At 45.6% G+C, this 17,218-nt stretch overlaps 1 protein-coding gene across 1 annotated transcript in view; it reads left to right on the top strand.

Annotated features, from left to right (window-relative positions):
- Positions 1-1,460: 1,460 nt before the first annotated feature.
- Erp27 (endoplasmic reticulum protein 27) overlaps positions 1,461-17,218 on the top strand; it is a 21,432-nt gene continuing 5,674 nt past the window's right edge. The window contains exons 1-6 of the mRNA XM_021164202.2: positions 1,461-1,593; positions 1,789-1,889; positions 3,615-3,752; positions 12,618-12,734; positions 15,020-15,145; positions 17,121-17,160. Of these exons, the coding sequence (XP_021019861.1) occupies positions 1,500-1,593; positions 1,789-1,889; positions 3,615-3,752; positions 12,618-12,734; positions 15,020-15,145; positions 17,121-17,160 (616 nt within the window). The 5' untranslated portion in view covers positions 1,461-1,499. The remainder of the gene's footprint in view (positions 1,594-1,788; positions 1,890-3,614; positions 3,753-12,617; positions 12,735-15,019; positions 15,146-17,120; positions 17,161-17,218) is intronic.

The following is a 17,218-nucleotide window of genomic DNA, read 5'->3' as shown; positions in this document are numbered from 1 at the left end:
GCCCACATTGTGAGTTGTCATATGCATGGGCGTCTGGGTGAGAGCCATGGTACAGGGGATATGTATGTCTTTGCCAACGGGTTGTCACAATATGATGGTCACTGAATGCTAATAATACAGAGGATGAACATTCTAAATCTCATTGATGGTGTAATATTTTCTTAGAGTGGTCTCATCTAAGATTGAGATGTACACCCCACTGCCTGTAGAAACCTCTTCTTAGCCTTGACTCGTGGGCCAAATCAAGCTGTCTCCTGCTGCGTGGGCTCCCAACATCTACTGATGAAGTAGTGGAAGCTTCAACGCTACTTCATTTTATTACGTCACATAAAGGCCTATCGCAAGATGGCCTCCACATGGATCACTCTCTTCCTTCCCATGATTCTCAGTGACTAAAGTTCTTTCACATTCTGTTTTCACCTCTAGATTTTTGGCTCTTCCCCGCTAAATCCCTTGTGATTGGTTAATAGTGACAGACTCTAGAGCCACCTAGGAGAAGAGCCCCCAGACCTGCTTGTGAGGGAGTTTCTAAATTAGGTTCATGGAGGTGGGAAGACTCACCCTACCTATGGGCGGTGTCCTTCCGTGCCGGGACCGATTACAATGGAGAGAGCAGGCTGAACACCACCATCCCTCATCATCACTCCTGACTGTGCTCATAGTGTGACCAGTCGTCTCGCTCTCCTGCTGGGTGCCTTCCTCGCTGTGATTGACTGCACCCTCAAACTGGGAGCAAAAATAAACCCCACCTTCCTTAGGTTGCTCTGGTCACTTAAAATATTTTCTCACAGCAGAGAAGAGCAACACAAGTCCATTCCACATTTTGATGCCCAGAGCCTATTCGCCCAGGCCTCTGTCTGTAGCGACTTTGAGGCAGACATCCTCCATCAAATCCCACATGGCCCTAAGAGTTCCCCGTGTCTCTCACAGCAGCCTATGAAGTTTTCTGTGTTTTACCACTCTCTGATACATGTTTAAGTAATGGATTTTTGTGTTCACTTCTCCCATCAAGAATGTAAGCTGAGCTGGGCAGTGGTGGCGCACACCTTTAATCCTGGGATTTGGGAGGCAGAGGCAGGCAGATTTCTGAGTTTGAGGACAGCCTGGTCTACAGAGTGAATTACAGGACAGCCAGGGCTACACAGAGAAACCCTGTCTCAAAAAACCAAAACCAACCAACCAACCAAACAAACAAAAACAAATGTAAGCTGAGAGGCATTGGGTCAGTTCACAGCCATATTTATAGACTGCTTAAATCAATAAGCCACATAGAGTACCTACATTTTTTTTTATTTAAATGAATAGACCCGACTTTCTTCTGGCTGGATATGTTCCAGAGCTCTTCCACCGTGAGCCACTTATCACAGGAGGTGAAAGTTCCCCCTGGAGTCAGCTGCACGGTTCCCAGAGCTCTTATAACGCACAGCCACTTCAGTTCACCAGCCTGTCCTGGATCGGCACCCACACTCGACATCTACGGTGGGCACCAGAGAGCAACAATGAAAATCACCAGGTCGAGATGCCTAATCCTCTCGTTTGCCCTCGTGTGCGGGCTGGTTCCAGAGGTTACAGCAGATGTGGAAGAAGCCACGGGTAAAAGAAAGAAAAAAAGAAAAAGAAAAAAGGTGGGGGTGGGGCAGTGGTGTGGCCACAGTGAAGCTGCCATGAGAAGACAGGGACAGGGACGCGTGAAAATACCATACGTGCTTTCATTCCAAACCTAGACATTTTCCAGGCGTTTCTGGGTTAAGATGCGTACTGCCCATACTTCCTCTCCTCTCACTGCAGATGGTCTCAGCACTACCCAGGAACCCATATGGCTCACGGACGTCCCGGCCACCGTGGAACTCATCGCTGCTGCTGAAGTGGCCGTCATAGGTTTCTTCCAGGTTTGTGATACACCCCACCTGTAAACCCATAATCGAGCATGCTCGGCCTTAAGGTAGTCAATCCAAGGGGCCTGTTGGGCTAGTGACATTTGGGAGCAAAAGGGCACACACTCTGCTTTCAGATCATCATCCAAGGTTCTTTTCTTTCAAAGCTGTCTGCCCTCCGCATGAGGTCTTTCTCTCGCTTGCTTCGGGGTCTCTGAGTCTCATGGCTGAATCTCCTTATCTGTGGACACTTTGAAAGAAAGCAGCTGTTGGCAGGAAGTCAGTCAAATCTCATCGTTGTCCTAAATGCCCTAAACGCCCTGAGTCTGGACCCATAGAACCCTGCTCACAGGCAGAAGTGAAAGTAGAGGCACTTTTAAATTTTATTCATTTATTCATTAATTTATTATTCAAGATAGGGTCTCAAAACTAAGGCCAGCCTAGAACTTGCAGTGTAGCCTGTGCTTCTCTCACATGGACAATCCTCCTGCCTCAGCCTCCTGAGTAGTGGTCTAAAAGGACTATGCCACACACTCAGGCCAAACCAATAAAACCTGGAAACACTTTTCACAGGATATGCTAAAAATATACGGAGGCCCTCACTCGTCTTTCTCACCTTCTCCAAATACTGAGGAAGGTGACAGGATAACTGACAGCTTCCTCGCTGGCTGTAGGCTAATACGTAGACAGTCACACACAAGAGGGTCTCACCCCAACCTTTCCCTCTCGCTCTGCTAATAGCAGATGGCAATCCTCACAGCTAACCCAGCCCCTCTTCAGAATTCTTGTCTACTTCCATCCCTTGATTCCAACCCACAGTCACCCTGTCCATTCCGTGTACACAGCTGGAAATGGCTGAGATGGGGTGCCAGCAGGAGTCCGGTTTTGGTGCTAAGGGACTGAATTTCAGAAAGGGAAGAGCAAAGAATGAGAAAGGTGTAGTAACATAAAAGACCACCAGATGGAGCCATCGGGTCCTTGAGCAATTCTATTCCAAAGCCCAGATTACAAACCAGGGAGCCCTCCAACAAATGTCCACAGCTTCTAAGTGAATACCCTCTTCCTTTCAAAAGAGCGAGTCTCCAGTTCTGTCTTGTGAGCCCAGATTCAAGAGTAGCAACCTTTCCTTCTCCTTTCACATGGCCTTTAGCTCATTGAGATGCAGGGGAAGTAGGTGTACTCTTGTGTACTGCCTGGAGCTTCTGTGGACAGCCATCCTGACACAGCAAGGACTACAGTGCCAGTCAGTGTCTGTGGGAGGAGAGAGGCCATCACTAATGACTGGCCTCCCAGCTTCCTAACTGCAGGCCTGGGGTACCACAGGTGCACAGGCCATTAAGTACCCTCATGCGCAAGCCTGAAGGATCCCTGGAAGGGGAGGACATGACCTCAGCTCCTGCACATCTCCCGAGGACCATGCTAAGCCCCTGCTCCTTTATGTTACATCTTCCTGTTCCTCCACAAATTGTTCCCCAAACATTTGCTTCTCTGGGTGCATGAATGGCTATACAGTCCAACTTCACAGACCTCTGGACACCAAGGCATCCCTCAGCTACAGGTAGAATTCAGGCTGTACGACTAGCCCACACAATTTTGATAATTACCTATATTCTCACAGAGCCTGGGACACTCAAAAATGACACTGCAAGTATAGCCTGCATGTGTAAGGATAACGTCTGGCATGAGCATATCTTTCTTCCCTCTATGTCTCTTCACTTGTTTGCTTTGTTTTGTCTGTAGGATTTAGAAATTCCGATCGTGTCTGTGTTCCGGAGCATGGCACGACAGTTCCAAGATGTATCGTTTGGAATCAGCAACCATTCTGAGGTCCTGACCCATTACAACGTCACCAGCAACAGCATCTACCTCTTTCGACTGGTAAGCCGGGCTGGCAGCTCCAGCCTTCCTCTAGTTTTCCCTTGTGAGATGGGAAAGAACTCTATGTCTTTGACACTAACGCTGGTGCCAAGTTCAGGGACATTGTTGACCAGGAGAGTGACTCAGTTCAGGGTGGCAAAACAGGTGGGGATGCGGCTTGCAGAGAACAGGAACTGAGAGCCAAGATGGGGCGGTAAAGGTGCTGCTTGGTCCCTTGCCAGAAAAACGGAGCGGGTCAGCTGCTTAGTGTTTATTAGCTTCTTATATCTATAGAATAAAAGGTCTGACCATATTATCTCCAAGGTCATGTTAAACAAGGAAGTGCACACGCATACACACACACACACACACACACCAGGGATGGTGTGACAGACAGACAGACAGAGACAAAGACAGGGACCAGGAGTTTTATGATATATATCATACATACATGTACATATGTATACACATATATAATGAGGTTTGATGTAGCTCAGGATGGCTACTCGATTCATAGATGAAGAGTACCTTAAACTTCTGATCCTCCACTTCCTAAATACTGAGATTACAGGTGTGCCCCACCTACACAGCGCAGGGGAATCAAACCCATGTTTGTTGCCTCATGTGCTTCAGGCAATCGCACCATCAACTGAGCTACATGCCCAGCCCCATAATTTTATCTGTTCATATGCTGATTATTTGACTTAAGTTTATCAAACATTTTATTAGACAGCTCTTACGTGGAAGGAGCTTGTGATAAAAACATATTGAATATACTGTCTGCTCTCATAGTTCTTACATCGGAGTGAAGATTATAATCAATATACTAACACAGAACACCACAATAGGTAAGGTATTACAGGAGTGGAAATAGTGTGAAAATATATATATATAAAAAAAACAATACAAAGGGGACAGCTAAACTGGGAAGTGTATGTTAGAGAAACTAGGGTACTCTAAAGAAAGATCATGGCCAAAGGAGAAAAACTAAATGTACTTAAGAATCAATGATGCCAACGTGACCCCAAGGCACAGGGTACAGGGAAAGGCATAGAAGACAGGGAGGGTTTATTAGAACCACATTTGTACTAAAACCGCAGTACCAGCACCTTAGATTTGTACTTAACTTGATTGGGATTTGGAAGCACCCAAAGCCTTTGGATCAGTAAAGTAGCATGGACAAGAGTGAGCTTTAGCAAGGTTATTTTGTAAACAAAGAATAAGATGGATTATTAGGAAAAAGGTATTCGAAGTGAGAGACCTTGCTAGCTAAGCAAAATGGACTCCGTGACGCTTATTGAAGGTCTGCAGTGGCTGGAGAGACAGCCCAGAGGCTAAGAATGCTGGATGTCTTGCAGACGACATGGGTTTCATTCCCAGTAGCCACATTGCAGCTCTCAACTTCAGATCCGGATCTGATTCCATCTTCTGACCTTCTCAAACACCAAGCACACAGGTGGGTCACAGACTGACCCGTAGGCAAAATATCCACCCATATATATTTAAATAGACATAAAGAATTTATAGTGGAGAAGTAGCAATAGAAGTAATAGAAAGGGTGCTATGCCAGGCTAGGAGATTCAGCCCTGTGAGCCCAGCAGTCAGGAGTCTAAGGTAAGAGGACCACAGGTTCAAGGCTACCACACAAACACACACACACACACAAAAGAGCTGAGCAATCCTGCTGGTAGTGTTAACTTTGCTTACAATGTATCCTTTATAAAGCCCTGTTGGTGGCTCTTTTGAGCTCTGCCCCCTTCCTTAGCATCTGGTTTATGTTGACCACTAGTGACAGCTCTACTTTGAGTGAAGTCTTGGAACTTTGGTGGACAAAATTTATGTGCCATGCCAGAAAATAAACAGGCTGGTTTTGTACCACCTCCTTGGCAGTGCTTGGAAAGGCTGGAAAGGCCAACCGTTACATAAACACATTTCTCAGTTTACATTTCCAAAAGTTGGCTACATATGTTAATAAGATTATCCTTCAGGAGTTCAGAGCAACTGTAACAAAGGGGAACCCAGACCATTTTATTTTACACTGGGGAACAGAAGCCTATTGCAAACTTTCTGGGAAAGGCTTTCAACTTCGATCCACATTTTATCATTTTCAGTTTTCCACAGTTTGCTTATTTTTTTTTCTGCAGTTTGGTGTGTGTGTGTGTGTGTGTGTGTGTGCGTGTGTGTGTTCGCGCTTGTGTGTTTGTCTGTCTGTTTGTCCATCTGCCTCTCTGTGTGTATGACTATGTGTGTCTAACTATTGTGTGTCTAACTATGATAGCCACTATTATAGTTCTCACAAAATATGAAGAGAGACTATGAGCCATGGATTTTCAATAGTGAATAAGCTTCTGGTGGGTTGAAGCAACTCGCCAGAGTTTGACAACCGTCAGGTAGCGCCTGACTCCGTACTCCGAGTCCCCTGTCTACTGCTTTACAAGGGCTCTCTAGAGCACTCAAGGACAGTCCTCTTAAAACTCTGGTAATGATTTGTTTGCGTTTACACAAATGTGTCTCTGTGTGTCCGTGTCTCTGTATGTTCTTTTGAGTGCTGCAAAGGCCGGAAGACAGTGTCAGACCCGCTGGAGCTGGAGTTACAGGCAGCTGTGAACCATCAGAAGTGGGTACTGAGACCTGAATTCAGATCTTCTACAAGGGTTCCAAGCACCCTTAACCACTGAGCCATTTCTCTAGCCCCAGAAGAAAATCTCTATTTTTACACTAGGCTGTATTTACTTAATGTTCCTTATTCTGAAGTCTCGGTTCCGAAACTTTCTCCCAAACCATTTCCCTAAACCCCTGGTATTGATATATCAAGTCCGGGGGTTATATATCAGAATTTAATTTAGATATTATATAGTGTGGTAGCAAATTTTCAGAATTTAGGGTTACTGGATTCACAAGAGTAAGAATATTTGTAAAGATAAGAGGAAATAATGGTTGAGTAAAAGAACACTGGCTCATTGTGATTGGGCCTGCAGAAGCCGTGTTTGTGAAACCACAGCTTTCTATTAGTTGGGCTTTCTGTTGTGTGGTGAAGCACTATGACCAGGAGTAACTTGGGGAAGGGTTTGTATCATCTCCGACTTTTATATTACAGGACATCAGGTGGGGTAGGCTCAAGGCAGGAACCTGGAGGCAGGAACCGAAACAGAAGCCATGGAGGATGCTGTTTACCAGATTGCTTTCCATGCTTGCTTGCTCACTTTGCTTTCTTATGCAACTAGGGACCACCACCCTGAAAGAGGAAATACCCACAGTGGTCTAGGCCTTCCCACATCAACTATTAATCAAGAAACTGCCTGACAGTCTTGCCTATACGCCCGCCTTAAGGAGCCATTTGTCCAAACAACTCTAACTTGTGTCAAGTTGGCAAAAATCGAGCCAGTAAAACTGACTCCTCATAAATGTATCACTAAAGGGGGTTATTGTTGATCTCCCAAATCTCATATTAATGCTAATATTACAAAATAAAACATAAATAACTTTTAAAGTCCCACAGCCTTTAAAATTTCAAACACTTCAGGAGTGCAGTCTCTTTAAAAATATCCAAAGCCTCTTTAAAAGTTCAAAGTCTCTCTAAAATAACCAAAGTCCTTCTAATACTCCAAAGTTCTGTGGAAGAAATAATATTTAAAAGTTAAATATTTTCTTATTCCAAGAGGTGAGAACCAGGGCACAGCCATAATCAAATTGAAGCAAAAACCCTTCAACATTGTCAGTAACTCATTGTCAGTAACTCATTGTCAGTCACTCATTGTCAGTAACACATTGTCAGTCACTCATTGTCAGTCACTCATTGTCAGTCACTCATTGTCAGTCACTCAGTGTCAGTCACTCAGTGTCAGTCACTCAGTGTCAGTCACTCATTGTCAGTCACTCAGTGTCAGTCACTCATTGTCAGTCACTCATTGTCAGTCACTCAGTGTCAGTCACTCAGTGTCAGTCACTCATTGTCAGTCACTCATTGTCAGTCACTCAGTGTCAGTCACTNAGTCACTCAGTGTCAGTCACTCATTGTCAGTCACTCAGTGTCAGTCACTCATTGTCAGTCACTCATTGTCAGTCACTCATTGTCAGTAACTCATTGTCAGTAACTCATTGTCAGTAACTCATTGTCAGTAACTCATTGCCCAGTGTCTGACACTCATTGTCAGTCACTCATTGTCAGTCACTCATTGTCAGTCACTCATTGTCAGTAACTCATTGTCAGTAACTCATTGCCCAGTGTCTGACACTCATTCTTCTGGGCTCCAGAGGTCCTGGCAAGCATTCACTGTGGCTCTTTCATTTATGCATCCGTCCCTGTCATAGCACACATGGCTCGCCCAGGAGACTCATATTGGCTCGTAATACTTGCTGGTCATCACCCAGTCCTGACATCGCAAATATGCTGGGGTCTCCACTGCAGCTGAGACTGAATCTTCACCATGGCCTTTCCTGAACTCTCTTGAGGGACTTTAACTTTGTCACTTTTTGCCAAGGTTCAACAGCACTGCATGACTCTTTCATGCTGCCAAAATCAGTAACATGAGGCAGACTCATACATTATGGGGTCTGGCTGCCAGCATAAGATGCAGCCTGGGCCCCTCTTAACCACAGCTTCTGTGTGATAACCCTGAGGAAGTATTCCCAGAAGATTTCACCTCAGTGATGCTGGTCTCTTCTTGACAGCAGCTGACTCTCTAGCCCCAGTTGACCAGAAGTCTGTAGTCTTGATTTAAAATATCACATGAAGAACTCTCAGACTTGCCTCAAAACTTCACAAGTCAGGCCTCCAACATCTCCATTGCTCTCAGCATTCTCTCCCAAACTTCCCACAGAAGAGAGGGCTCTGAACACTCAATGGCTTTTGTAGCCCAAAATTCCCAAAATCCTTCACAATCCCCCCATAACAACAACATCGTATTGGTCACGGAAGTAGTCTACGCTGGTACTGATTTCTTAGAGTTTCTGTGAGTGTGATAAAGACCGTTACCAACACCCATACGAGAAGAGAATGTTGACTTGGTTTAATGTGATGACTGTTCATTATTGAGGGAAGCCCAGGCAGGAACTCAAAGCAGGAACTTGAAACAGAGATCAGATAGAACCAGACAGTAAGCAGTACTCCTCCACAGTCTTCGATTCACTTCCTTGGCTTCCCTCCATGATAGACCGTGACCTGTGACCAGAGAAGCCCTTTCCTCATCTCTCAAACTGTTTTGGCCACAGTCTTCAGCACAGCAATCGAAAAGAAACTAGGAAAGGAACTTACTCTCCAAAACTAGTGCAGACTGACTCTTATAAAGGTTCCCAGAAAGCCCTAAGCGAAAGTCAGGGAACAGTAAGAAGTTGCAGGTGACAGTGTGGCTGTCAGGGACCCAGCCTGTGGGTGTGGCAGCATGGAGACCCTCTGCTTTTCCACACGGTCCCACAGAGATGTAATCCTCACAGAGATCCAATTCCTGGTGTCAATGGACCGTGACCCTGTCCTGCTATTTGAATATCTGCACTACTTCGGGTTTTCTTATTCACTTCTATTTTAAGAAATAAAGTTAGCCCAGCTCTGACCCAGGGAAATATAAGAGACAGAGGATCATTCTTGACCCCCATACAGTGACTTTTGAGTAGTTGGCATAAGAGATGCACCATACCAGATGAGTCAGAAGAAATGACTATGTTAAAGAGGGAAGTAATATGAATCAAGTGGTTACGCTTTTATAAAGTATGTGTTTAGCTGGTCATGGTGGTGCATATGTGTAATCCCATACCTGGAGACTGACAGGAGGACCCAAGAGTTGGAGGTCATCCTGGGCTACACAACAAGTTTAAAGCCATCCTGGGCTACAGGAGACACAAACAAACAAAAGTATATATCTACAAGTACATGGCATCTGAGCAACATGTGTTCATGCATGTGCACGTGCGCGTGTGTGAGCGTGAGTGTGAGGGTGAGCGTGTGCATGTGCGCGTGTGCGTGTGTGTGTGTGTGTGTGTGTGTGTGCGCGTATGTGTGCATGTGCATGAGTGTGTGGGATCAGAGACGTGAGGCAAACGCTCAAGTCACTTTTCAGCCCTATCCAAGTTACTTTATGACTCAATTGTCATAAAATATTGTAGCTGCAATATAAAGGAAGATACACAGGGCATGTTGGTGTGAGCCTGCAATTCCAGTACCTGGGAGGCGGAACGGGGAGGGGCTGGAACTCAGATTCGTCTTGGCTGCAGTGGAAACCAATACCCAACCTCACTTCATGAAATCCTGTCTGAAATTTTTAAAAATTAAAAAGAAAGACTATAAATAAACTAAGATGAGTTTTAATGCATTTTCTGGAAAGCTAGGTGGTCAGAGAGCTCTCGGGAACGCAAAGGAAGACCCCCTCCTAGCAAAGCACTGGGCACTAAACCAACAGTCCTGAGCTCAAAGCCCTCCCCCCAGCTGTTCTCTTCTGCTGTGGGCATCTCTGTCCTTGGGGAGGATAGCTTAAGTAAAACTCTTTCCAAACCCTGGCAAAATAGATGTTTAAAATGTCCCCCAAAGCCTTATGCTAGGATAGAGCTTTCTCTGCAGTGCGTTATGCAAACGATCCCCTTGGCAGAAAGCAGGCCTCCTGTTCAAGTGCTGCCTCCAGGAACCCTACACACGAACCCTTCTGGGTTTATTAGTTTAGGAAATAATGAAATAATCGGGTATGCTTTGTTGGAAGAACCCCAGCAATCGGAGAGCCTGCAGGGGAGGGGGCGGCTTATTGAAGGTCCCTTGCTGCCCAGGGAAGAAACTTTATTCTTGCTGCACATGCTCTGTTCCTTCTCTGCATTTCCTTGTCCAGAAACACCTGGAGTTCCTGGAACCTCCAGTTCACCAGTTCTGGGAAACCCGAAAAACTGCCTGGAAAGGCGGCGGGCGGGCGGGCGGGCGGAGCCTCCTGGTCCACGTGCTGCCAGGCCAGCTGCGCACAGATGCCAGGCTTCTACGTCCTAGAAAAATAATCCTCAAGCATTTGGACGTAGTCAATATTAAGAGGGCCTTGATTATGATAATAATGGCTTGAGTGGGTTGTAATAGCAAAGCCCTAAGTGTGAGGTATTCTGCCAGCTGGCAAGCCAGGCCTTAAGCAACAGAGAAGATCTCTCTGTGCATGTGTATGTGTGTGTGTGTGTGTGTGTGTGTGTGTGTGTGTGTGTCTGTCTGTCTGTCTATCTCTGTCTAATCTCTCTCCTCTTCTCTTCTCTTCTCTTCTCTTCTCTTCTCTTCTCTTCTCTTCTCTTCTCTTCTCCCCTCCCCTCCCCTCCCCTCCCNAAAAAGAGGCAGCAGACAAAGGCTTCCTGCAACTCCACTCCCAGACGCTCTGCAGTTCTCAGAGTGACCTCGGCAAGCCCCCACACCCGCCTCCCCCGGAGGCTGGCAGAGGACCCTGCTCACTACAGCTCCTGGATTCTTTCCCTCAAACATAGAGAACAGCCCCCCCCCCCTTTCCACACCCCACCCCCCTCTGATTCCTGAGTCTGTTTCTCTTTGGTTGGCTGCCTGGCTAGCTGGCTCTGTGAATACCTCTGTGTCTCTGTGTCTGTGTGTGGATATATGCCCATGGGAACAGGTGCTGGCAGAGCCCAGAGGCCTCAGGTCCCCTTGGAGCTGGAATTGTAAACTGCTAGGAGTCACCTGAATTCAGATCTTCTGAAAGAGCAGCAAGCTCTCTCAACTACTCTCTAACTCCTTCTTTTGTTTTGTTTGTTTGAGACAAGATCTTGTTCTATCATCCAGGAAGACCTAGAACTTCCCATGTATCCCAGGCTGGCCTTGAACTCCTGGAAATCCTCCTGCCTAGTCTGTCTAAATTCTGGGATTAAAGGCATGAATCACCACAGCAGCCTTCTACTTTTTTATGATTTGGTGTGGATATTAGGACTACAAAGCTGAGCAAGGTCCCCGGAGCCTTTTCCTATTGTTCTTCTATCTTTTCCTCAGTGTTTCTTCCGAGAGCGTGGTGGATTTTAGCACACCTGCATATGTACCGAATGACGTCACTCACCTCTCACCTCAGGCTCACTGTGTAGCAGAGGCACCTTGGGTTTCTGACCCTCCTGGGATTACAGACACTAACATGGCTATTTCACGTAATGCTGGAGATCAAATCTACAGCTTCCTGCATGCCATCTAAGCGTGCTACCAGCCAATCCACACGTCTCTAGTGCCATTTCTGTGTGTTTGCTGCTAGGAGCTGAGCCTAGGAACTCACATATACCTGGCAAGCAAGTGCCCTACCACTGACCTATACTGCCAGCCTGTACTTCACGTTTTAACAGTATCTAGGGCTTTGGGTGGAGTTTTCCCCAAAAATTCGAATTCAGAAGTATATTTTCTATACCTTGGCATTTATTATCTTGTAAATTTAATTTGCTTAAGATAGTCTCTTAAGGTTTTGTTTGTTTTGTTTTAGTTCTTCATCTTTGTGTGTATGTTCTAATGTTCAACAGGGAGATGTAGCTGCCTGACAATCCTAGATTCTGGAATGTTAGAAGCTACGGATTCCATAATGCATGCCGGCAGTCCTTAAAGGGATAAACCAAGTCTGAGAAACTTCCCAACCAAGGGAGGAATCTTGGGAAATAACTAAATGCAGAATAGGCCAGAAGTTAAGAAGATGGAATTCAGAACAGCTGCACTGATGGGAAATTCAATATATCAGTGATTATATTACATAAAAATATCCCTTAAAACACAAGCAGAGAAAGCAAGTCCCTGAGGGTGGGAAACTTACTTCCTGTTCTGTCTTTGGAGCTGTGCTCAGTGTCTGTCTCATTTTCATAATCAAATGCTATTTATCAATGATCTCAAAGTGTACAAAAGAGGGGCCACTCTGTCCCTTGATATGTTTTGTTTTTGTTTTTGTTTTTTAAATCCAGGTTGATAATCAACAACTACATTTGGATGCTGGAGACATTGAAAATCTCGATGCTGCCAAACTGAGCCGTTTCATTCACATGAACAACCTCCACTGGGTGACGGAGTACAGCCCTATGGTAAACACTAGTCCCTGTGGCCAGTCTTAGGCTCTTGTGTCAGGAAGGGTCCTTGCCCCCAGAACAGAGATGTTCTCTCCACTGCTGGTACCCGTCTCTCACTGAACACCTAACCTGTTGTTTACACTACTATCTTTACTAACCCTTTAAGATGGATGGGTTCCTCTTTCCCTATGGGACAAAGAGAGAAACAGACACAGAAAGGCTAAGTGACCTGTTGCGGCCCGCCCGCGGTCCACAACACGAACGGTTCAACTGAGAATGGCAGTTCCCTGCAAAGAGAGGTAACTAGATAGGGCGGAAGAAACAATGGAGTCAAGACAAAACTCTGATCAAGACTCAATTTAATATTTCCAGACACTCAGTTTATAAAGGAAGGGGGAGGGAACCCAATTTCCCGACAAGTAACTCAGGGTCCAGTAGCAGGACGAACACGTGTGTGCCTCCAGGCAGCAAGGTCAGGTTCCAGCAGTGGGCGTGGCAGGACGAATGAGCCGGTAGCTCCACCCTAGAGCAGGCAGGTTCCAGGCTGGGGGGAAGGGAGACCACAGTGACCTATAACACAACTCATAAGAAAAAAACAAAACACAAATACAATGTATCTGGATGAAAACCTTCTGAATCGGGAGTCTTGCTGTGTAAGTGTGCTCTCTGGAGTCATTGGCTCTGAGACAGCTGCAAAACCACCTTTCTCAGGCTGTGATCAAGACAGCTTCTTTCTTCTTTGTTTTTCTTATTGCTGTGGTCGAGACAGCTTAAGGAGGGAAGGGTTTCTTTTGGCTCACGGTTTGAGAGATACAGTCCATCGCGGTGTGGAGTCAAGAATGTAAAGCTAGTCACAGTGCATCCATAACCAAGACGCACGAAGAGGTGGGTACAGTCCACGGGCCACGGTGCCCTTGCTTTTCCTTTCCTTTTGTCCAGGACTGAAACCCGTTGGTTTGCTCTACCTACCCTTGTGGTTGATCATCTCTCTTGAAGCTCTTCTAGAAAAACCCTCACAGACATGACCGGAAACGTTCTCCATCCAATCAAGTTGAACACAAGCGTAACCATATAGTCTTCTTTCTCTGGGGAATCACCACTGTCTCTGTTGTGTCCACTGGACTGCATGTGGACTCGGAAAAGATGTCCTAATATTCCCTGTGCACACAACCCTGGTGTCATGGTGTCCTGGATGCCAGCCAGTGTGAGGACACATCTTCCAGAAGTCCCCAGCTGTTATCTTACACACAGTGATGTGAAGCACAGTGATTCGTTCTTTTTAAAAATTTCACACTAGTAGAGAAAGCAAATCACATCAAGAGAAAGTCAGGAAAGAAGCTCTCTAGAGTGGCATGTTTAACTTATATTGGGGCTCTCACATATCTGAAATCATCCCTTCTCACTTGGAGAGCTGCCTACTCAGTAACTGCTGTTTCTTGTCTGTGCTGGTACAAACATCTGTGCTAGAAAAGCTGGGCAGAAAGTCACAGCCGTGCCCTGCTTCTGCGTGTACAGTTAATGTACACACTCCGTGTGTGGCTTTGCTGTGTCGGTTGAGGTTAATCCAGATAAAACTTCTGTACCCCCATCCCATGCGTTTGGCTCCTTGGTTCTCTTCTCTTCACTTTTCCCAAGAATTCTTTCTGCTTGAACAGACTGGATCCTACTCTGAATTTAAGTAGCATGAGTCAGTACTATAATTACAAATCTTATCATAACAAGAATCAATTATTTGTCACACAGTGCCCCCAGTGAGTCCCGAGCCTGCTGTTAAAGCCCAAGAAAACGTCTTTAGGAAGCACTTCATCTGACCATGCTTGCCTGCCCATGGCCCTTCTATGACCAGCTGCACTAGAAAAATCTCACACAGATCCTAGGAGTCAGCCACTGGGCATGGGGTGGCTGGGTGCTTTTGCCTTAGGGTCTCTGGACAGAATGCAGAACCAAGCCAACGTCCTCTATAAGAAGGATTTAAAAAATTAAATGTATTCTTAACCCATGAACCATCTTTAGGATCTTCAATGATTTTACTTGTTACAAATATTTTTATTTGTGTTATTTGATAATTCCACACATGTATACAGTGGATTTTGAATACATTCCAGGCGGTGAAGTATTTAGGAGCCATCTTAGAGGCTATTTGCTTTCGTGTTATTCTGTTCATTGCACTGGCAATCTTCGGTATCTCTGCTTCTCTGACCTTCCCTCCCTCCCTCTCTCCCTCCCTTCCTCCTTCCCTCTCTCCCCCCCTCCTTCTCCCTCTTCCTATTCTTCTTCTATAGCAAACCCTACTTTTCCAGGTTGCAGCTGGCTTATTTAACACCATGGTTCAGACCCATCTTCTCCTGATGATGAAGAAGACTTCCCCAGAGTATGAAGAGAGCATGCACAGATATCGGGAGGCAGCTAAGCTCTTCCAGGGACAGGTGAGCTGGGAATGACTGCCACCACAAGGAAGACGGGACTGGGAAGATGGAAGTGGTATGGTTTCCAGGTATGAAGTGGGATGTAAGAAGTGAAAAAAATTGAAATTAAAGATACTTAGTGTTGTAAACCCATGTAATCTATCTTCCAGCCGTGGCTGTTTCACACTGATCTGTAGGGAGAGAATATGTGTAAATATGATGAGAGTCTACCAAGGACCGTGTGCCTACCTCTTGTGCACTGTGCATCATTATTCTCTTTCTTCCTCCCTCTTTCCCTCCTCCCTCCCTCCTGAGTGCACTCCTGTTTGAGATCTCTGAAACAGCCATCCTGCATTGCAGAATCTACCAGAAGCCTTTCTAATGAGATACATTTGATTATCACATAAGCTATCTTGGGGAGGACCGGTCCCATGACATGGGGAGCACTGTGAGTTCCTGAATACAGACAATCCTCTCTTCAGAAGACCACAAAGATTTCTTCCTGGGGTAGATTTGACTTAAACAGTCTTCTTTCCCTAATCTCCAGACAGACAATCCTCTCCTTCCTTCCCAGACAGACAGTCCTCTCTCCCTGCCCCCAGCTCATCTCTAGTGTCATTTTCTACATTTCAGTTGCCACAGTCAACTATGGACTCAAATTAGTCAGTGGAGAATCCCAGACATAAACGACCCGTATGCTTTCAAGGCCTTTGCCGCCGCACATCACTGCAGTGGTTTTGTTTTGTTAGTTATTAGAGTCAACATGTGTACATACAGCAAGAAAGAGCACATCCGTGACTCTAGCGAGCCACTGAGGTGGGGGTTCTTAGAATAGGTCTAGAAAATAACATTTGCCAAACACGTGCTACACACGACAATCACTAAATGCACTGTCTCGCTTTATCCCAACCGCAACCAGTACATTTTACAAACAAGAAAACTGAGTCTCAAAGAAACTAAGTTGCCCCAGATCGCACAGCCAGGAAGACAGAATCGGACTTAACTTCATTCTCTGCCTTTAGTCACAGGGCTATCTATACCTTCTTGCTTAAGGAAAATTCAGTGTCTTCAAAGCCCAAACTCTTTCTTACAATGCTATTTTTTTATTTTTAATCAGGTTGTGGGAGTGGGTGAGGATGCCCAGAGACTATCAGAGCGAGTTGGATTCCCCCGAAGCTAGAGTTACAGGGTGCTGCGAACTCACTGGTACTGTGTGCTAACAGCCAAGTTCAGGTCCCTCTGTTACAGCAGTATAAACTCTTGACATCTGAGCCATCTCTCTAAACCCCATACCTCTCAGCCCGTGTCACCTAAAGGTCCCTCTGTTACAGCAGTATAAACTGTTGACCTCTGAGCCATCTCTCTAAACCCCGTACCTCTCAGCCCGTGTCACCTAAGACCATCAGAAAACACAGATGCTTACATTGTGATTTATAACGCTAACCGAATTACAGTTATGAGGTAGCAACAAAAATAATTTAGTGGTTGGTGGGGGGATCACCACAGTATGAGAAAATGTATTAAGAGGGTGGTGGCTTTGGGTTGAGAATCACTGATCTAACCCCCAAATCCCAAATTCATGTCGTTACATTTGACTAAAGAGATAAAATGCCAAAGCAAGAAAAATAAACTTCAAATTCACTTAAATTCAATCAAGATGGGGTGTGTGTATGTGGAGAGAGAGGTAGGTAGGTAGGTAGATGGAGAACGAGAGAGAGAGAGAGAGAGAGAGAGAGAGAGAGAGAGAGAGAGAGAGAGAGAGAGAGATTTTTATACAGCCCACACCAGCCTTGAACTTGAACTTGCTGGCTTGCTGTAATGAAGGGTAACTCTGAACTTCTGGTCCTCCTACCTCTGTCTGCCAAGCACTAGAATTTTGAGAGTGTCCTGAATACTCCATCAAGCCAGGCTTTAACTTAAGTTAAACTTATGTGACACTAAGCATAAATCCAGTCTGCCTAGTGACAGTAATGACAAGCATCCCTTTGCCCCCCAGGATCTTAGCTGGACCCTTTTCTTTCATCTCTCTCTCTCTCTCTCTCTCTCTCTCTCTCTCTCTCTCTCTCTCTCTCTCTCTCTCTCTCTCTCTTTCTC

The sequence above is a fragment of the Mus caroli genome, chromosome 6 (genome assembly GCF_900094665.2).
Source record: "Mus caroli chromosome 6, CAROLI_EIJ_v1.1, whole genome shotgun sequence".
In the NCBI taxonomy this organism is placed as follows: Eukaryota; Metazoa; Chordata; class Mammalia; order Rodentia; family Muridae; genus Mus; species Mus caroli.
This window is presented reverse-complemented; position numbering and strand designations above follow the sequence as displayed.